Source organism: Haliotis asinina, chromosome 7 (assembly GCF_037392515.1).
Source record: "Haliotis asinina isolate JCU_RB_2024 chromosome 7, JCU_Hal_asi_v2, whole genome shotgun sequence".
Lineage (NCBI taxonomy): Eukaryota > Metazoa > Mollusca > Gastropoda > Lepetellida > Haliotidae > Haliotis > Haliotis asinina.
In genome coordinates, this window is record NC_090286.1 from 52,591,604 (window position 1) to 52,614,080 (window position 22,477).

A 22,477-nucleotide genomic window follows, 5' to 3' on the forward strand; every position below is an offset into this window, starting at 1 on the left:
CTATGTTATGGACACATGAACATACATTATGACGTAATGCAAGTTTTGCATGGGATCATCCCTTAGTTCATGACGTCATGTAGGTCTGTTTTACATAGGATTGTCCTTATTCATGACGTCTTGTTGATCTGATTTACTTTGATCACCCCATAGTTTGTGACGTCATGAAGGCCTGTTTTTCAGGTGAGTTTTGCATCGGATGAGCATGAGCTACAAAAGTGGTCCTTTTCAGCAAAAGACGAATGTACCAAAACAGACTGCATATTATGAGGTGCCATAATGTTAACAGTCCATTTACCACTTACATGTCCAGGGTGCCCGTTTAACAGAGGTGTATCTCAAAGAAAGTCACTCGCCGTAGGAGACGTTTGTGTGACATTTGCTTTGTGTGCGCAAGACTCAAAACAGATCAGGCGTCAAAGTGCCGCACACGTCACCCACCCAACTACTCTCCGCTTTTGACCTTGTTTAACGTATCATTTGTCCCCTTTAACGTATGTATTTCTGTAGTTAAAGCCCACTGGTACTCTTCGGTGAGCAGGATATTTACATTTATTGTGACCCGACAGAACGTCATAACACACAGTGGATATTCCTGAAAGCGGTGTAAAATCCTACTCATTCCAGCCCTATGGCGTTAAGTGAGTGGTTTGTTTTGAATACTGGAGTGTTCAGGTCACCATCAGCCATCTGCACCATTCAAACACTCAGTAAACCATGTCAATCAGTATGCCAGCTCATGTCGTCAATAATCGTGCGTGACAACTGAAGTTAAAAGAATGTGTCTTCTTTGATCAAGTGCACTCAATTGCGTGCGACGTTCTGAAATGTTTTTCCATGCAGTGTACCGAGAGATCCCTTCCGTCAATGTCCAAGTGCTAATGCTGCTGATACGTGTGTTTGTATATTTGGTAAAAGGTAATGTCATGTCAGTTCATGTGGGTGGCGAGTGAGTTGGGTTTAGCTGCTTTACACGGTATTTCACTACTTCATATCGTGTTGTCTTACTGTGGGATAAAATCCCTAAGTAAGAAAGCTCATCGTTTACCACTCTGAGGAAACCTCGAGAACGGGAAAGGAGCGAATAAACCTAGAAACATAATTAGGCGAACCGAGACTTGAACCCCAGGTCAGAGGTTTGATTGCATATCATTAGACGATTAGGCCACCCTTACATCCGTGGGTCATGTAGAGCGTCACCGCCATCAGTATTGCCCTTGTTCCGAATAACACTGAGCCACCGCCACCAAAAGATTCAACTTCATCGGTTATCACATGGCGATATGTCACGTCGTGTGTCTCCACGTTTCCACTTGTGTTAATAACGTGTAGAAGATAATGAGATTAGTTTTACCAGTCCGTACGTCGTTTTACCAATACCCAAGCTACATCATAGCAGGGGGGCACCCGGAATGAGCTTCACATATTGTAGCCATGGGGAAATCAAATACCTGCTCACGACTTAACCATTAGCTAAAGTTGTTTAGAATTGGACAAAATAGAGCAGGTGAAGGTCACCGGGGAACAACTTGTCAAATATGGGAGTCACCTTAGGAATGTATGACTTGAGAACTCCAAACCAGACTGACAAAACACCTTCATCAGTAATGTCTGACATGTCTCAAGGTCACATCAAATGAAAAGGTCATTCTCATAATGAGACATTTGTCAGCAGTATGCTACAGAAACTTCACTTGTGTGGAATTACAAATGTAAGCAATGTCTGGCAGTCACAGCATCAGATTGTTTCTCATGCTGAATTATGCACATAGTTATAGCACCTAGATTAATATCTTGCTCAATGGGCAATAATCATTAACCTGGATAAACCAAGCTGCCTGCAAGGTGCTAGAAGGTTAATAGTAAGGACTTATCTCACTGTGTACCCATTTTCTGCTAGGTGAACAAAGACAAAGTTGAATAAACAAACTAGCCTAAGGTGAGACCACATGTAGCATATATGCTTCAATGAAGGGCATGACTCTCAGGAGTCAAGCTGCCAAACACGATCACCCATCCAAGGATTTTCCACATTGATTAACTCAGTTGATTTGTAACCTGAGCTCTACACATAGACTTGTTGAAAAACCTTAAAGTTTACACTAAAAATCTCTCACACATCATACATTCCATGAGCAGAACTCTGGCAATATTTCCAGAAAGGAATTGCTTCATCTGCTACACCACGTGATCAGTTGTTTGGACAAACAAGAACACATTTCATGTAAATATACTTTATTTAGTACAAATCGTGGGTAATGGGAGTTAGCATAAACAGTGATAATTAAGAAGCCATCATGTGATATAAACAGTAAACTCAACAGCACAACGTGACTTTGGAGGAGGATCCAGCCACACGTGCTTATCAATGATAAATATCTGCATGAGTTTCTATAACACTGGGTTAACCACTATAAAATCTCCAAGATCATTGTTACACTAAGTATTGGTAAACAGTTCTGTTAAAGTGGTAAGCTATCACATTTATTCACAGCTTCTAACTGTTGCCAGCAACTTATCTACTTTGGCCAACCAATAAATATTGAGACATTTGAATTTTAGCCAATGAGTATGCTTGGAAGTTAAAGGGCCCAGCAGAAATTGCATAGACAGAAATGGTGCTGCAGCTTAAAATGAAAACATCCTCAACTTTGAGGAGCAACCCTTTCACTGATAGATAAATCCTTGGTTGTTCCATAGGTTTCGAGTCTGTTAAGGGGTAAGCCTATTTTTGACATTTCAAAGACTACACCACCTTAATCCAAGGAAAGTTAAGTACTCACTTACATTGAGATTGTGAGGTTATCTATCAGAGACTGGGTTAATGTGCATGGGATTAGGCAAGTGGTCTGAGATACTCCCACCCAGCCTCATCAATGTTAACACAAGGAGGAAGACAAATTCTTGCAAGCTAACAAATACCAATGGAATGTGTACTATTATCTACATTGTTTCCACCACCTGATACCAAGACAAAGTAACAGGTGCTGTCATTCAAACTGGAACAACCAACTAGTCTGTCCTAGGCAACTTGGATGTTTGTTTGGTTCTGTGGAATGGTTGAATGTCTGTGTTTAGGGCAGTCTTGTTCAGACTTTCTGGTTATAATAAAGTCTATGAGTCTGTCATCTCTGATAGTCTATGACAGGTAAGCCACACAATGTCCATAGACTTCTGTCCCTACATGACAGCAGGATGACCATTTCTTATCATGTGTGGACACAGTGTATAGACATTTGCTGCAAACAAGTGACCATCATTGTCTGTTTAATACCAACAAACGTGTCTACATAGCATGGAATCTGAATTCTAGCCAGAGTCAGCCAGCTATGATGAGAGAGTGAGTGAGTGAGTGAGTTCAGTTCTACACCACACTCATTAATACTCCAGCTAAATGGCAGTGGTCTGTAAATAATCAAGTCAAAACTAGACAATCCATTGATCACCATAGGTATGGAAATCGATCTATGCAATTCGGATATGAGGCTGGTCATTATTGTCATATAATACCAACAGGGCATACTGACAGGCAGTTGATGTCAACCACTGACTAAAGTTGTCTGTTTATAAAACCAAAAGGAAATTCAGATAGGGAGCCAACAACCTATGTGTCTACATGTTACATAGCATTACAACCAATGGATAATAATTCCATTTTAAGATTGTTCCCCTCATAAAAAGTATGTATCATTATTATTGTGATAATTTATGTTCTGACCACTTGAAACTTACTCAGACAAAACAGTTAGTAATGATCAATATGATGTGTAGCAACTGCCTTTTGAATTGCTATTGTTTTCAGTTCAATCAACATAATTTAATTCCACACCTGCCTTTCATCACAACTGTGCACTGCTTGCATGACATAATCACATTTATGTCATGACACCCTGACATCACCCAAATGTCAACATGACATTGCTACCATAACACTGAATCACCTGCTTGACATTTCTACCATGACATCACATCACCTGCATGGCATGACGACATTCATACCATAACATCACATCACCTGCATGACACAATGACATTCCTACCACGACATCACCACCACAGGCTGTCAGAGCAAGTCGATGGGATCTTCATGCAACAGACCAGGACGTGAAAATTCTTCAAAAGCATTAAAAAAACACCTGTCATATAAAATGAAATAGAAAACTGGAAAAAGTTGATCAAGGTGTATCATATAATCTCACTCATCTCTGTAATATGCATCTGTTATATAACGAAGAGTAAAACACCATCAATATTCTGCAGCCATTAGAGAAAACCATTAGAAGAATCCAAATGTTTATGAATGTTGAAATTTCCACAAATCATGGGACAACCAGTTTATAATAGTTACCTCTTGAGGGTGTGCCTGGGATGTCTCAGTTTTCACCTGCGAAACACTGCAATATTATTGAATATTTGTAGAACTTTGGATGAGTTGCCAAATGGAAAATTTAGGTTGTATAATAACAAATAGATTTTGAATCAATGGTTTCTTCAACCAAAATAATTTCACAGAAAATTAAAGCTGTACACTCCAATTCAAAAGTTTGATCTGCAGCCATAATTGGTCAGTCAAAATTCAGTGTTTGATATCTCTCAGATTGATAGAAAGGTGGAATTTGGGGTTTTTTTTAACTATGCTAATGTGGTCAACATGATCTATATCTAATAAAGGGAATATACTAAATGATCTACTGTAATTACCATTATATACATACTTCCATAAAGAATAAACTTATTGTTTCACCAGATATCTCAATAATATTGGTCCAGTAATATGGGTCTCTCCGAAACATTGCATATTTGTAATGGGATGAGACAAGGTTTCATTCTAATAGTGTTTTTCTTCAGATTGAGACATTTCAGCTACAATGGGGACAGAATCATATCTAATTCAAAGAAACGATATCCATTTTCACAAATTCTTGTAACATAATTAAATCTCACTATCACAGTTGCAAATCCTGTAAAAAATGAAACACTATCATACATCATATACAAAAATAACAGTAACAGTATAGAAGTCTTCAATGGATATACTCACTAATTGTGACACAAAAATTGCAAACTCATTTCCATAGTTTATGGAATTTGGGGGTTTCAGTCCTTGTACCTTTTAATTCAAGCACCTACTTATCATGAATGAGTTTCTTATTCACAATGACTACATTGCATAACTTTATTATTATTGAGTGTATCCATTGTAAAGTTCTGTCATCCCCAAACGACTTAAAGTCACTGTCACAACCATTTTGATATCTGATAATTGTGAAGAAACAAATGATATTATTTTCAAGCTCTGGCACAATGCTTTCGATGAACAGTCACCATTTTCAGACAACATAGTTCCGAGGTTTTTTCAACATTATGGACACAAATTCCTGGAGTGTTTTCTGACATATCAAATGAAATGTTCTGTTGAAGTCCTTTGTCTCTCTTTCATAGAATCATAGTAACCATTCAAATGCCAATAGTATCCGTGGCAATTCTTCCAAAGGAGTAGCATTCAAAGAGATTATTTCCATGCTTTGTGAAACTGTTCCCCAATTGGTACTCTGTCATATTGTACCTTGCCAAAGCTTGTCAACAATACAACTGGTCCCACAGAATGATAATAGTATGTTGTCATGGCGCATTATCAAGACAACACAGACAGAGTCACTTTCCCTCGCGCATTTTTCAGAATATTGACAGCTTCATCATGTGTAAGTCCATCCAGACTTTTCCCATTCACAGCCAAAATCTGATCTCCTCTTTTCAACCCGCCATTCTCAGCGGCAGCTCCCTTCTCAAAGACGTTCTTCACATAGATGGGCAGATCTCCATGTGGACTTCCATGACCTCCGACAATCGAAAATCCCAGACCTTCTTGACCTCGTTCCAGGATGAGGGTGCTGCATTGTGGGCCTTGACTGGCAACAGAAGTGCTAAATCTGAATTTGGATGTTGATTAAACATACACAAAGCACACAAATTTGGATACACTATGATGAAAAACAAGATTATATAGAAACACACAGTCACCACAGTGTGGGCAACAAGTGCCCCCTTTCAGTAAGGATGCTGTCCATATGATAGTGTTGGGAATTGGTCAAAATCTCATAATTGAAGATTGGTTTATAACAACCATTCAGTTACAGAAAATAATTGGTTAGCCTCATTTATCAAATTTTCCTGGTTATGTTTGCTAATGCACAAAAAATGAAGAAAAAACATATGTAGCTCTTTTAGGTGCTTTTTAAATTTCATATCATTATGAAAAATGACCAGCATGTTAGTAGCATAAATTTCCTGAAGTCTTTAAGATAAAACCAATCATGAATTGGGGCAAGCTTGAAATGTAACAGATAAAACCAACCTTGCCAAAAATATTATTTATGCAAACAAGTGCTGTGAAATTGTTGGTGTTCGGTTATGGGAAACCATGATTAATTGCTTGGTTGTTTAGTCACTTTGAACAATCTAGGATTATTTCAATTAACCAGTCCACCACTACTGCATGTACGGATACATCAGATGACTGTTGGAGGCCCACAGTATGCAAGTCACACAGTATGGGCCACAAGTACCTCCTAACAGTAAGAATGCACACTTTGCATTTGAGCCCAACAGACCATTTAGTGTCTGATCAAAGAAGGGTGATTTGACCCCAAAAATGGCAGCCTTAAGGATTTGGTTGCATAATAAATTTTTTATAAATTCTTATGTTTGCCAGAAGTGGTAGGGGGAAGAACTACAGGATGGTTTGTTTGGTATTGTTTGTATTTTTGTATATTTGTTTTATGTCAGCACTTTTTTTTCATGTGGGTCATGAGAGATTATATGCAACCGAGAAGCCTTATTTGAATACAGTAAGGATGGCATCTACTCACCCTGCTGCTGGAGGAGGCACAGAAAGTTCGGTCGCAGTTGGGTCATTTGACATGTCAGTGCTGACTTGACGTGAGCGACTGCCATTGACACTGACAGCCAGCTCCTCCCCCTGGATGACCTGCAGCATCACCGGCGTTGTTGACTTCAGCACGGCAACTGCCTCATCATGAGTCATGCCATCAGTTGACCGGTTGTTGATCATGAGGATCTTGTCACCAACCTATAGTGGAGGAGCATTCACAGTAATACTTGACTTTCATTATCATACAATTACTGAATATTACACAACAGAGCTGGAAGTGCTTTACTCCACAGACAGCAATATTCTAAAGATCTACATTGTCTTGTCTTGCACCAGGTAAGTGGTTCTATTTTGTCCTGGATATCAGAAGTCTACTTTGCTTTGAATTCCAAAAGGTTTATATAACAAAAAAGCAATGAAATTACAGACATTTCAGATGTCCAGTGTTTCCTATTTCTTGTCAGCAATTACAAGCATAAACAGGATGACAATATAGCAATCATAATAATACTGTCCTGATCCCTGTTCCTCCATTGATCTCAGCATTATATCTGCACCATGCCAAGGTCAAATAGTGGGAGTTAAGATCATCTTAGTTCAACTTTGACCTTTGACCATTTTTGGTTGATGTCAAAGTATGTGAGCTAGGATCACATTAGTACTATGACTGTCCTTAATGTCAAAATATGGGTGTTGGAAGCTGACTTACTCGTAACCTGCCACACCGTGCTGCTGGGCCTGTAGGGGTGAGGTTTGCAACAATGATGGGAACATCCCCCAGTGGGGAGCCAACCCCACCAGCTATGCTCAGCCCCAGGGAGCCCGACTCATCATGCTGTAGATCCACATTCCTCAAATGCGTCCAGTCCACGCTCACATCTACAACAGGAAGTCAGGTAAGACTGTAGCACTCACACCCTACCATATCGGATATCAGCACTGATGTGCTAAGCAATATTAATCCAAAACATGATCATTTTACAAGATTCAACAACCATACATACTCAAATATTTGAAAATCAAGCATCCAGAGACATAATTCAATTTCAAACACTAAATACAAAAATATTACACAGAAATACAACAAAACAACAGTAAACAACAATAGTAAAAAAAAAAGTTAAAATCCACTTAACATTACATAATTACATAAACCAGAAGCATACGAGATGTATGAAGCAGGGGACGAGATTATGTTCCATACCCAACCATGACAGATAAAATATTTGGAAATGCAAATTTAGCTTTCACATGAACTGTGCTGGTATATGCAACTTCATGCTAGTCTTACACAATATACATCATATCATATTTGTAAATTACATACTGCACATCCCTGAAACAAAACATGCATTACATGCATAATATAATCATAAAAACCAAAAGGGGTATTATAATTGTAACAATTCTGTCAAGAAATCAATGACTATTGGCAAAAACAGTGGGAACGTTTCAATAACATAAAGGTATGAGCACTGCCAAACAGAAACTTGGAAAATGTGGAAATATCTGGGCTCTAACTAGTCCTGCAAGGGAATACAAAGCATAAAACAAATCTGGGCAAAAATAAACAGGATTACTGAATGCACAATTGATAAATAAACATTAAAACACTTACATGGTGATGTAAAAAGTTCACAAATCTATATTGTTCACATGAACATGTTGTTCATCATTCTAAAAGTATCATAGCTTTCAGATAGTTCATAATACATGTATCTTTCTTATAAGATTACAAACATCAAAAGAACAAGACATGTTTTGTCTGCATGAATGGCTGCTGTGGTATCTCCATATTCAACCTAGATTCAACCTCCAGTCAATCATAAGATAAACTTGATGTATATGGCATACACAACCTACCTGGCCATGATACCACACAGGTGTCAAATGGCTTCCCTCTGATCTTTGTAGCAGACCTACACTGTCTACAATCTGGGGTTCTGGGGACGTATTTTGTCCTGAAGTCATCATTAGAATACTTGGGGTACTGTGGACCTGTTTTGCCCTGCAATTATGACTAGAATACCTGTGGTACTGTGGATCTATTCTGTGATGAAATTCATATGAGAATAGCTGGGGTACTTGGGGACTATTTTACCCTTTTGCCCTGGAATCAACACCAGAATACCTGGGGTACTGTGGACTTGTTTGTCCTGGAATCAACACCAGAAACCTTTGGGTAATGTGGACCTATTTTGTCCTGGAATTCATATGACAATACCTGGGGTACTGTGGACCTGTTTTGCCCTGCAATTATGACTAGAATACCTGTGGTACTGTGGATCTATTCTGTGATGAAATTCATATGAGAATAGCTGGGGCACTTGCTGACTATTTTACCCTTTTGCCCTTGAATCAACACCAGAATACCTGGGGTACTGTGGACTTGTTTGTCCTGGAATCAACACCAGAATACCTGGGGTACTGTGGACTTGTTTGTCCTGGAATCAACACCAGAAACCTTTGGGTACTGTGGACCTATTTTGTCCTGGAATTCATATGACAATACCTGGGGTACTGTGGACCTATTTTGTCCTGGAATTCATATGACAATACCTGGAGTACTGTGGACCTATTTTGTCCTGGAATCAACACCAGAAACCTAGGGGTACTGTGGGCCTACTTTGCCTAACATTCAACAAAAGACTACCTAGGTTAGTGTGGGCGTACTTTACCTAGCAATCAACAAAAGAATACATGGGTTACTGTTGGTCTATTTTGACCAGGAATACAAACAAGTTTTACTCTGGAGCTCTTTGGCCCTATACCCCAACCCACTGAATAATCAAACCATAGAACCCAAAATAACAGGGACATGGGATATTTGACAAAATGGAATAGATGTACTGAATAACTTAACATTGAAAACATATGACTAAACTTTGCAACTTTATTAGAATGATTTTGAATAAACACCTGGTACTGGGATTCATTATATGTTAGACAGATTGCTGCGTAGGCCACGAGATACTTAGTGTGGGTAGGGGGAGGCAAAATAGGCAAGTTCATTGTGGGGATGGGGGGAAATGCATGTTCACACTAAGAAGGTGGTGTAGAGTGGTGGGGTGTGGATGGATAGAGAGTGACAAGATCAAAGTTGTGGTAAATCAGAATCTCACAACGCTTATAGCCTCCCACTATGGCCTAGGTTGAATATGGAGCACACATATCATACAACATAGGAATTTGTGACTGTAGAAGAGGACATCAAAAACCAAGGGGAGATAGAAGGTAACACACTGCTGTGATGGAAACAAAATTTTAAGAAAAGCATTGTGCATTGACATGATGTGTCACACTCCAGATCTGAAGGATACTTTCTTCCAAATTTGAAATTACAAAATTTCTGCAAATCGCAATGAAGGAATAAAATAATGTTCTTATCAAATTTCAATGTACGAAAAGACTTTAGATAAACTGGTAAACTGTCCATGTACTATTTTACAATAGCTGCAGAGGTTATGTCTTAAAGCAGTTAATTTGACGTGGTTGACACATGGTTAGATGTCAGTTTACAAAGGTCACAGTGTCCAGTCTGCCAGAAACCACCAAGCACATCATATGCAGCTTACAAAGAGTACAGTGAAGAGGAGACTGGCCATACAGGAGTACAGAAATAAATCATGCAAAATAGATCAAGTGTTCTAACCTCTTAATATTACTCCAGCGTCCAAAAGCTACCAGTCCACATTCTGTGCTTACTTATCATTACGGTTCCATATCTTACATATCAGGAGACAATTTTCAACTTTCTAATCAAGTCTATGACTTAATGGTGTTTATTCTTCATGTCTTCTGACAATTTCAAACTGCCTTAATTAGTTATCACATACATGGTATCAATTATGCATGTTTCTTAGAATTTTCAAAGGTCAATTCAGTTATCAGCTGACATAATTAATGATGCACATTCATTTGACAATGTTCAGTGTTCTGATTCAAATATCACATAAATATTCAACATATTTTACATTTCATGTATGTTTTACTGTTCATATTTGCTTTTGTCTCTATGCACATTACATGACAACTTGAAATCTTATTCAACTGTCACTCAAGGGTATTAAATAATTCTTGTAACATATGTGACAATAAGTGTTGAATCACTTAAAAACTAATTATTTCCATGTATGAACAATTAACTCTTGCTTTTTTCAAATATGTGACAACCCTGGCTATTGCTGAAGATGACAGTATCATTCTGGATTCAGTACTGATACTAAATACTGTAATATCCTGTCCTTCACATACAATGAGACAGGTGAAAATGTATTATTAAAGCTATTATATATTATATCATATATTTGCCTAATTCACCATTCACCTAATACAGAGAGAAAAAGCTGCCCTGATATATATGCCTTTGTATGACATGGTAATCTGTTATCCTTTACTTTTAAATGCTCATAAACATTCCAGCAGTTCTAGACAAGAACATATTTACCAATGCTCATCTGGTCTAGAATGTATTTACCAAGGTTCTGGTCTCTTCCTAATCAGGGATATTATAAATACCGATGAAAGTAAAACAGTTGCATTTGCAAAGAAAGTTGTCTTCCCCACACAGTGGAATGTGCTGACTGTTAGTTCCTCAACCATACCTATCCTCATCCAAAAACTTGCATAACTCGTGAAGCTGTATGTACAAACAAAACATGTTATTTCACTGAAAGTATTGCGTGAGGAAAATCTTTACAGGAAGCAAATTCAGTTGATTCTATCACGGAGACTATCGTGCAGTATCATCAGACTGTGACAGGATTGTCAGGATTATATACACAATATCGCCCATCCATTTATCAACATTCTGGAATGCTATACAATCAGTTCAAATGAGTCTAGTTCTGACAAAACACTTCCACATATCAGTCAGAATTATTGCGTAGTGTGTTGTTTATTATGATCATTATTTTCACATATTTTACAAGTAACAAGTTATCTGTGTATTCGACACAACTATACACACTTTATTGCTCAGCCTTAAAATTATACACGTTTTATTGGCTCTATAAGAAGACATGAAAGAGGTTTGCTTCTAGTCTCAAAGTGCTTTGTCCAGAAAGTCACCTTTCATATCTTTTTCAAGGATTGTCTTACAAACGTTAATAATTGTTATTTTCAAAATACCATCTGGATTGGAATGATGACTGGCTATATAGGTAATACACTATAGTCAGTAGCAGGAGGACATTAATGTTCTCAAGAGAGCGATTAGCGTGCTTATGCAAGAAAAAAGTGGATACAAAAATGTTTGTGTTTATGAAAGATGAGAAGTAAATTACAGAACCGGAGATTAGTAGCTTTTAGAGGAAGGGAGACCTGAAAGAAGGAAGGAGACCAATGCTATGGTATGTCCAGAAATCATGGTACAGAAACGGTGGTGAAATCAACCAAACTGTACTGTGATATTAATGCATGGCTTGTCAACATTTCATCCTTCAAAACAATACCATTTCTTGGACGGAATTTGAAAGTTAATATTTTCTGAAATTTCAAGTTTTGTTCAGGATAATGTGAAAACAGGAGAAAAATCAATAATAAACAATAAGAATACTTGTGAGAAGTATATTTAAATGTCGTTTTATTTCTGTTGTAAAATTTACCATTACAATTTTTGTGAGATATTGAACAAGTTTTTCCTGTTTTAAGGTGACAAGTTTCCTTTTGCATGAATGGTCGTGATGAAAACAAAATGTTGTCTGAAATGTTGACAATGACAGAATAAGTAGTGACATACAGGCAGGTGACTGTTAGAACTGGCCAATTTCTCACAGCTAATCTCAGCTGCTACCTAACATGCCCTATGTTCACTGTCAGATCACATGAACATACTCATACAATCATAGCTCAAAATAACATTGTTCAATGTTAACTAGCATTAATTACTTAACAAATTTTGTAATTCCCATTTAAAACAATCCTCAATAATTGATGAGAAATACAGGTCAATTTAACACCCATTCTGGTTAGGTGGTATTCTCCCTGGGGAGTTGAGAACAACAATCAAGGGCACTCTGATCCATTGACTAAAGTAATAATGTAGCCCTTTGCCCATGCTTAAGGGTATGCATCTGGTGTAAAATAAATACAAATACTCAAACCTTATTATTACTACCTATTCCAATACAAAATACCAATGTGTTTGAAAAATATAGAAATGTAAAGTTATACACACTGTGAAATACATCTGTCAGTAAAAAAATAATTTGTGACAATTTCCCGTGCAGTAAAATGCCATCATTTGAGTGAAAAAGTTGACCAGTGCAGGCTGGCTTGTAGCTAGCGATACGAGAAAGATGGTGGTGACAGAGACGAGGGTGTGACATGCTGCACGGGGCAGTAGTCTCATGCCTTACAGTCACAAGCATGCAGAGGACTACAGAGCTAATTGGCCAGTTAACGAGTCCTACATAATTAACGCTTCAGTGGAACAGAATCTACAGTAAAATTCATTAAGGATCAGATTCTGGAAATGGAATTGAAGAGATCACATCTAGTTTAAATTTAAATTCAAGAGATCTAAGATGAATTAAGTTAAAATGTCATGGGCTGGCTAACACATATATACATGTCTAAAACAATCCATGGCAAATTTTTTATGGGTAGAAAGTAATCTTGCCCGGTCATGGTTTCTTTACTTCAAAGGGCAATATTCCAGCAATATCACAAAGGGGACAACAGAAATGGGCTTCACACATTGTACCCATGTAGAGAATCTAGCCCAGGTCTTCGGCGTGATGAGCGAACACTTTGACCACCAGGCTACCCCACTGTCCCACATGTTAGAAGACTACAGCTGTAATTTGCCATGTATTACTAGAATGTACAGCTGTAATTTGCCATGTATTACTAGACTGTACAGCTGTAATTTGCCATGTATTACTAGACTATACAGCTGCATATTGTCACATCTATGTATTTCTAATATGTACATGAGCAAAGAGGACAGCAGAGAGAGCACATTAATACATACTCTTTGAGTGTTTTCCCCGTGAGCGATTGCTTGCACTTGATTCTGATTTTTTCAAAGCACTGCCAGGAGAATTGGAGTTCCGTCGTGAAGAGGTCCTTGACCCTGCTTTTAACCTTCCCACCACCATTGTCACCTTTCCCATCAATGTCTGTAAAATCACAGAAAACCATTAACTGGTTAATAAATTCAGAATCAACTGAAAACTATGAACACTGTCTACATCCAACAGATAGTACTTGATGCTAGCAAAAATATCCATTTTAGCTTAGTATGTTGTCAGATGCAGCTGAACTATATGTGTTTGATTCTTGGGAATCCACACCACACTCAGCAATATTCAAGTAATACGGCAGCGGTCTGGACATAATCTAGTCTGGAGCAGAAGATCCAGTGACTGACATCATGAGCATCAGACTATGCAAGTGTGATACGATGACGTGTCAACCAAGTCAGCAAGTCTGTCCACTCGATCTCATCAGTTGCCTCTTATGACAAGAGTTGCTGGAGAACAGTTCTAACACAGATCATGAGCTGAAATAACTTTATCGACACATTTTCAATTTCATATTTCTTAGATGGGTCAGATGGATCCATGTATGCCAGAGTTTATTATAAGAGCGTACAACATTTCAGACATGTAATGAGATGGGGATGGTCAGCAGGAGCACTGGCTCTCTTGTTCCACCCAACCATTGGAGGAAGGTTTGAAGTGTCACAATGAGGCAATTACCATTTAAGTTGAATCTGACTTAGGTAATGTATGTCACTGAGAAACAATGAAATGTGTTAAATGCTCGACTAACAGATTCCCAATACAAGACCATGAGTGCCATCAGATACACTTGATATTCATATCTATAGTAATGTGATCATGACTGATTACGACAACACATCAAAATGAATAAAGATGACCCTCAGAAACACAATAACACAAGAGTTACCTCCCTTTACAACTGAAGCTTAAAATGCTGTTACCTTAAGAACGCCAGCTGCATATTCCTGAGTTGAGTTTCTCATGTCTTCTCCATTGACAGCGAGAATCTGGTCCCCTTGCATAAGTCTTCCATCAGCCTCTGCCACCCCGCCCTTCACCTGAAACAAAATGAAATAATCATCGAGACTGTTTTGCTGGCTGCAAGTTGTACACCACTTTTAGTAATAGAGCAACAACATCATGACAGGGAACACCAGATATGAGCAAAACACAGATGAGCGAGAGAGAGAGGAGATAACATGTCAACAAAGTCAGCAAGTCTGACCAATCCAGCATGGCTGGTTACTGAAGCTCAATTGTAACACGGATCTTCATGGGTAGGCATGGAGGAAGACTATTGTACTATTGTGCATACTGATCTCTTTAGTACTCACAATGTCTGATATGTAAACACCGACATCAGTCTTCTTGCCGACGATGCTGAGTCCAAGACCCTTGCCCGGCTTCTTCATGAGCTCAACACTGAAGATGTCGTAAATGTCCTCTTCCTTCACCTGGTTGTCATCACGGTACATCAGGATCCACACGCTCGAAGGTGTCTGGCGGAGCACCTGGATGGCGTGGTCGTGGGTGGCGTCACGCAGGTCTTCACGGTTCACCTGCAACATTGGTGGTGGAGGTGCGAGACTGGCATGGATGGTGTTGATTCATGTACACATTCTTTGACTGGTGTATTTGGAAGGTGTTTGACTTGATGCAGGTGGATAGTGTCAGGCTTGATGCATGGCTTGACTTGATTAATATCTGGATGGTGTTTGACTTGATGAGTTTGGATGGTATTTAACTTGATGAGTTTGAATGGTGTTTGACATGAGTTTGGATGGTGTGTGACTTGCTGAATTTGGATGTTTGACTTGCTAAATTTGGATGCTGTTTGACTTGATGAGTTTGGATACTGTTCGACTCAATGCGTATGAAAGGTATTTAATCTACAGGGACATAAGAGCAGTAAGGACTGCAATCTGATTCTCACCTCCAAGATTTGGTCCCCTGCAGAGAGTCTGCCATCTTTAAAAGCTGCCCCATCTTCATAAACTTCGTGGATAATTATAGCTCCCTGGAAATAGATTAAATGTACTTAATACAACAGTTCAAAAAATATTTCTTCAAATAATGGTAATGTTTGATACACATTACATACAGAAATAACTAAATGACTGATGTGCAATCACATTTTGCTACCCATTTTTGGACAAGAGGAATCTTGATCATGTGCTCTGTCGTCAAAGCATCATGTTGACTTACCAATAGCGTGTCTGACCCTCCCACGATGCTGAGCCCAAGCCCTGTACGACCCTTTTCAATCTCTATGAGGGTCTCCCGACCAGGGGTGATTGGGCAGGTCTTGGGGTCAGTTGTCACAACTGGGGCTGGAGGGTCAGTTGAAGATTCATCTGGAAACAAACATATGGATACAGTTTTCTGGAAATACTACGAATGTTTGACTCTTTCAACACTATGTGTAGAGGTATTTTCCAGGTGATACACTAAATGTAAGGTATATCCCAAGTATATTTAACAAAGCTATATACAACTGGGATACCAGGTGCCATGAGATGAAAGGACCTGAGCACTTTCTTTGAGGACTTTGAGCCTTCAAGAGTTGTGTCCCTTTGTCTACCAACCTGAACAGTACATGATTTAAAGATATTGACATCCTTTTGACAAATGAACATCATCTGTTTGTTTATGTCACATGGGAGATTGGACTGAACATCATCTGTCTGTATATGTCCATGGGAGTTTGGACCAAATGTCTATTTGTATATACTTACCAACTGTGTTACCAAGTCGGATTGATTCTCCTTGCTTGCCTTTACCAATCTTTCGAACCTTTAATTTCACGCTGCCCTGAGATTGTCGTAAAATATCGATTGCCTGTTAAGAAGTTAAAGAAACAACATCAGCATTATCATAGAACTGCCCCTGAACAGAGAAGATGACATTTATTTTCTCATTAGGTAATGTTGTATTCAAAGCTCTAAGTGTCACACAGAAGCAATTAGGGAAAAGCAAAATGTTTATCTTTAGCACGTCTTCCCACGGCTGAGACTTGCCATAATGAAGCAATCCACTCTGTTGACACTTCTGGATATACCTACATATAACCTTAATTATGCAGGGACTAGAGCCTGGTCTCATTCTCACCTTATCATAATGTACGCCATTTAATGATTTATCCCCAACTTCCAAGATCTGATCTCCAACAGTCAGCTGTCCATCCTAAAATATACATGTGAGCTGGGTAAAACACAGGGCTGTAATGATGCATCAAACTATCGATGGATTGCAATTGTTGAGTCTCTGATAGCAATTATTCGATGGCAGACATAAAAAACTCATGATGCATTGATAGTATGCTATGTATTTGACAATCAATGGTTTATTAAATGATTTCCATTGATAAATGCACCGATTACAGTCACTTCGACTTAGAGATAGACGCCCATGTTAACTCTTCAACAACCTTGACATGTGTTCAAATTTCTTATCAGTTGTTAAAAGAGACTGAAACTATTTCAGCTTGTTTTTATTGCGTGAACACTATACACTCATTTTGGAAATGACTTCAAATCAGAAAAATCAAGCAGAAAAACATCTTTTGCAATAGTATTGTAATAATTGGTCATAATAGACTATCGCTATCGCAATACTTGTTTCTCCCTCAAATGTCACCTCTAGCATAAAATCACTTTGAATACCAGTTTAGACACATTGTTGTGGTTTACGTGAAGACATTACCTTGAAGATTCTTCTACCAGTTTGAAATCTTGAATATGTAGCAGTTATTTTCTACTGATGTGACATTTAACACTTAATGCTGAATTCTAAAGTCAGTTTAAAGGTGCTCATGCAAGGGTCAATGTGTCTGGCATTCCAGCTGATCACCTGTCCATAATTTCTTTACTTAGTGAACTATGGCAGTTTTCACTTGGCCTCCAACGCTATCAAAAAGCTACATGATAAGAACAAGCGATATATACAAACCTTTGCTGCAGCACCCCCTGGTGTCACACTGCGGACATAGATCCCGTGGCGGCCATCGCGAGTTTCTTCCACGATGCCAAAACCAAGACCTTGTGGTCCCTACAAGAACAGAATGTAATGAGGGATTTAGTCAAAAGTTAGGAAATTTACAAATATACTACAATCAGTCTTGGCACTTATTTTGATTTCTTGCCAGTTTGAAATTATTTATTTCAATGAAAATCAATAACATACTTTACAGTGTGACAGTATTTACAACATACCTTATGGACTGAGACAGCATTTACAGTGACATACTTTACTGTGCGACAGTATTTACACCATTCCTTACAGAGTTTGACAGAAGTTGAACAGTACACACAACAACATACCTTTTGCAGTGTAACAGTATTTACAATATCAAGAGGTTTGTTTTCCTCTTTTGGGGGCTCCTTGTGAGGCGTTGTACCCGTAGCTGCGGGAACCGGAGCTCGATTGGGAGTCGGCTTTGGGGAAGTGGCTGATTCTACATGCTCCTGTCACAAGAGATACTTAGATATTATTGACATTATACCATCTTCACTTCTTCTGTCACAAGAGATAATGAGATATTATTGACATTATACCATCTTCACTTCTTCTGTCACAAGAGATAATGAGATATTATTGACATTATACCATCTTCACTTCTTCTGTCACAAGAGATACTTAGATATTATTGACATTATACCATCTTCACTTCTTCTGTCACAAGAGATAATGAGATATTATTGACATTATACCATCTTCACTTCTTCTGTCACAAGAGATAATGAGATATTATTGACATTATACCATCTTCACTTCTTCTGTCACAAGAGATAATGAGATATTATTGACATTATACCATCTTCACTTCTTCTGTCACAAGAGATAATGAGATATTATTGACATTATACCATCTTCACTTCTTCTGTCACAAGAGATAATGAGATATTATTGACATTATACCATCTTCACTTCTTCTGTCACAAGAGATAATGAGATATTATTGTCATTAAACCATCTTCACTGTGATCTGGCTTCCCTTAGATGAGCTCAACACAAGTAACTGTGTTTAAAGCTAAAGGTGTGTAGTGAGTAACGGAGTTCAGCACGTATTGTGGACAATACTACAAGTGATGGTTTTAATGTGAAAGTCAATACAATGCTGTCTGAGCAAGATAAGAAACTAGATACTGGAACCATTCTATCCTCATCAGTCAGCAATTAAATATTCTGCCCTAAAATCCAAACTTAGGTGTTCAAACACAATGTCAAAGTAGTCTATCAAGTAATTAACACTTGATCACAATGAAAGTTTTCAAAGATTATAATATATTCAGTTGACCACAAAAACTGACCTACTCTTGTGACTGCACCAAAAATATCCAGGCACAGGGACACTGTGGCCACCTAATCCTCGATATGGTCTCAACTTATCACATTATAACTTATATACCACTCTCTGCCTTCTCTATTTCCCGACCCTGCCATAACATATGCCATGCATTTTTCATGATGGTTTCAACTAGAACAATATCACAGCTGAACCATTTTGATGAATTACTGTGTGGAAGAATCTTTTGTCTCCTCAAATGTTATACACTAAATTTCATATATTAAAGGGCATTGTGACTGAAATAATCACATTGGCCTGCATGAACAACCAGGTTTGAAAAAAATAAACAAATGTGTTCTGTCTTCTGCTTTTCCAAACAAGTAATACACATAAATAATCCAGCTAGACAATCATGAGAAAAATATCATTTGAATTTCACTGACTTTTGTATCCCGAGGCCATCTTAAGAGGAAGAATGATAACTCTCTAAAGGGCCACTAGACTACCCCACTGCTCGTTTCAGATGAGTGAGTGAGTGAGTGAGTGAGTATGGTTTTATGCCGTTTTTAGCAATATTCCAGCAATATCACAGCAGGCAACACTAGAAATGGGATTCACACATTGTACCCATGGTGTTGAGTTAACCCAGTGTCCCCAAAACTTTTGCAGTCAAGTTAAAACCCTGAAAACGACATCAATACCATGAAAATAATGGCGGTCATGTGATGTCAAGACATTAATAATGCTCACATCATCAACCACAAGCTGGGCTCTGTATTATTTTACCACTAACATATATTTGCCTGTGTAAATCCACATCTTCACACTCTAATGACTGTGCAACAATCAATCTTCTTCATCCAAAACCCCATTGGAAAGTGGGCTAATCAGGCTTTGTTCTTTGGGTCCCTTGACCCATGTCATTAGGTTCTGTCTAGACGTTCAGTTAATGAAATAGGTATTTGATCCATGGCAGGCCAGCTTTTAACATTGTTATTGATTGGCGTGTGTGGCTGAATATGACCCAGTTGGTGCTACAGAATACTGCATGCCATGTTTGTCCCCTTCTCAGATCTCTGTCTACTGCCTTATGAATATCAAGCTTTTTATCATGATAGAGTGGAGAAGATAAATGGCTTCTATATAACCTTCTAAAAGACAAATGTTTAATGGTTTAACTTTCCGTCATTTGAATTTCAGATTGGCCAATGTCACGGTAACTTCTGAATGAGCAGGAAAGAATTTGGGTAAACAGTCTCAAAGGCAGCAACAATACTTGAGAACTTCCAGACCAGAAACCTTCCATGATGGTAAAAACATGACACATACACTGAATCTATTAAGCTGAATCATTACAGTAACAAAATCCTCAACTTTCTAAACTCTATGTGTTGAAAGAGCATCTTAGCACAGGATACTGTTTAAACTCAACACCAGTCACAAACCTCAACACCAACGATAGATCTCAACACCAGTCATAGATCTCAACATCAGTAATTAATCTCAACACCAATCACAGATCTCACCACCAGTGACAGATCTCAACACCAGTCACAGACCTCAACACCAATGATAGATCTCAACACTTGACAGATCTTGACACCTGTCACAGACCTCAACACCAGTCACAAATCTCGATGCTTGTGACAGATCTTGATGCCTGTGACAGAACTCAACACCACTAAAAACCAATCACAAATGACTAACACATGATGGATCTCACACCATAACCAACCACCTTCCCGAGCCCAGGGACACAACATGCGACATACCTCTGTATGGATGATGGGACCCAGCCGCAGTGGCTTGACGGCCATATGATGCTGGTAGTTCTCACGTCTGAAATTGTGTATGATAAAACACATGAAGATGGAATCATGTCAAATATGTAAGCACATCAATAATCAGTTTTATCTTTGTTGCAAGAATTGGTGGTAAAACAAACAAGGTACACTGGAGACTATCAAGGTATCGATTCTGCTCTAGAATTCTAACATGTTCTGAGCTGAATTACAATAGGTGTCAAACATGAAGTTTAACTGTGGCTTAAACCTGCTCGTTTTCAATGATGTGTTTATTTACCTGAGGAGGACAATCTTGACTGAAGGTGTCTTGATGCCCTTGATGATGGCAGAGGCATTTAAGTGACTCCTCCCATGTAGGACTTGACCATTTACCTACAGGATATAAAAACATGACATCTGCAATGTACTTGATTAGCATAAGGAACATTGTGTCTGAGTGGCCCATAAGAAGTAAAGTGTATGCCTTACAGGGTGTATGAAGAGGGTGAGATGGGTGGTATATAGGGTGGTTGTAGATGTTTCACCATATTTGGTGTATGGGAAGGGTGTGGTGGCTATTTATGGCATAGGGGTGGGTATATAGGGTATGGGGGTTGGGTGGGTATATAGGGTGTGGCTATATTAGGTATTTGGGGGGCAAGCATGGTGGCCAAGTAGGGTATGTGGGGTAGATATGGGGTAGGTATGTTGGATGTGCGATGTTTGATCAATGTAGGTCAGTTAATTTGTAGTGTCCACACATGACCCTAATTTTTAAATCACCAACCATACAGTGTTATGTGATGAGGCAACCATATCAGGGAACATATTTTTTTATTCTCCAAAGAAAGTTGACCAACTTTCTTCACTTACTCTCAAATATACAAAATCTGATTCCAGCTGAAACTTTTCTCTCCCTTGGTTGACCCATTCTTTCAGTAACCTAGTCCTATCCGGCCTAACCACTGTAGCACTCAATCACCTAATCTATTCACTAATCAATTTCTTCTACCTCCAGAAAGACAGAGCTAACAACAGCTACAGTGATAACATATGACATGAACTAATCACGGTGCTCACCACAACAAGTTGGACTAAAAGGTCCAGCCAATGAGGTGCCAAGTCAATGAATTCCAATATTAACTGGGAGGTGTGATATTGCCATAACACTTCACTCTGGCAGACTAATCACTTCACACATAGCAGGAAACTCCAACCTTGGAAACAGAGCCAATATGTTTGACATTTCTTGCTTCTAATGATTTTCTTACATTTTCTGACAATGAACATTCTGCTTTTTTGGGACAGTTGGTTTATTTAATTAAAAACATTTTTCAGAAGAGAATTTCTAATCCAATTGGTGTTTGTGTGAAGTGTTTGTAAAAATGTCAAAGGTAAGCGTGGCATAGTAATTGGCATGTGTTTCTTTTGGTAAAATGCCTGAAGATGAAGTAACCAAAAAGTTGCCCCCAGAGACCTAGATCTAATTGCAAATGTAACAGTT

The 22,477-nt window shown here is 38.5% G+C and overlaps 1 protein-coding gene across 1 annotated transcript in view; it reads right to left on the minus strand.

Moving 5' to 3' along the window:
* Window positions 1–2,218: 2,218 nt before the first annotated feature.
* The window catches only part of LOC137291809 (multiple PDZ domain protein-like), a 256,863-nt gene continuing 236,604 nt past the window's right edge, over window positions 2,219–22,477 (minus strand). Inside the window, exons 30-43 of the mRNA XM_067823344.1 lie at window positions 21,272–21,366; window positions 20,962–21,028; window positions 18,222–18,365; window positions 17,851–17,949; window positions 17,011–17,085; window positions 16,638–16,740; window positions 16,108–16,256; window positions 15,836–15,919; window positions 15,237–15,461; window positions 14,844–14,960; window positions 13,869–14,016; window positions 7,602–7,771; window positions 6,870–7,090; window positions 2,219–5,909 (exon numbers count right to left, since the gene is read on the minus strand). Of these exons, the coding sequence (XP_067679445.1) occupies window positions 5,636–5,909; window positions 6,870–7,090; window positions 7,602–7,771; window positions 13,869–14,016; window positions 14,844–14,960; window positions 15,237–15,461; window positions 15,836–15,919; window positions 16,108–16,256; window positions 16,638–16,740; window positions 17,011–17,085; window positions 17,851–17,949; window positions 18,222–18,365; window positions 20,962–21,028; window positions 21,272–21,366 (1,971 nt within the window). The 3' untranslated portion in view covers window positions 2,219–5,635. The remainder of the gene's footprint in view (window positions 5,910–6,869; window positions 7,091–7,601; window positions 7,772–13,868; window positions 14,017–14,843; window positions 14,961–15,236; window positions 15,462–15,835; window positions 15,920–16,107; window positions 16,257–16,637; window positions 16,741–17,010; window positions 17,086–17,850; window positions 17,950–18,221; window positions 18,366–20,961; window positions 21,029–21,271; window positions 21,367–22,477) is intronic.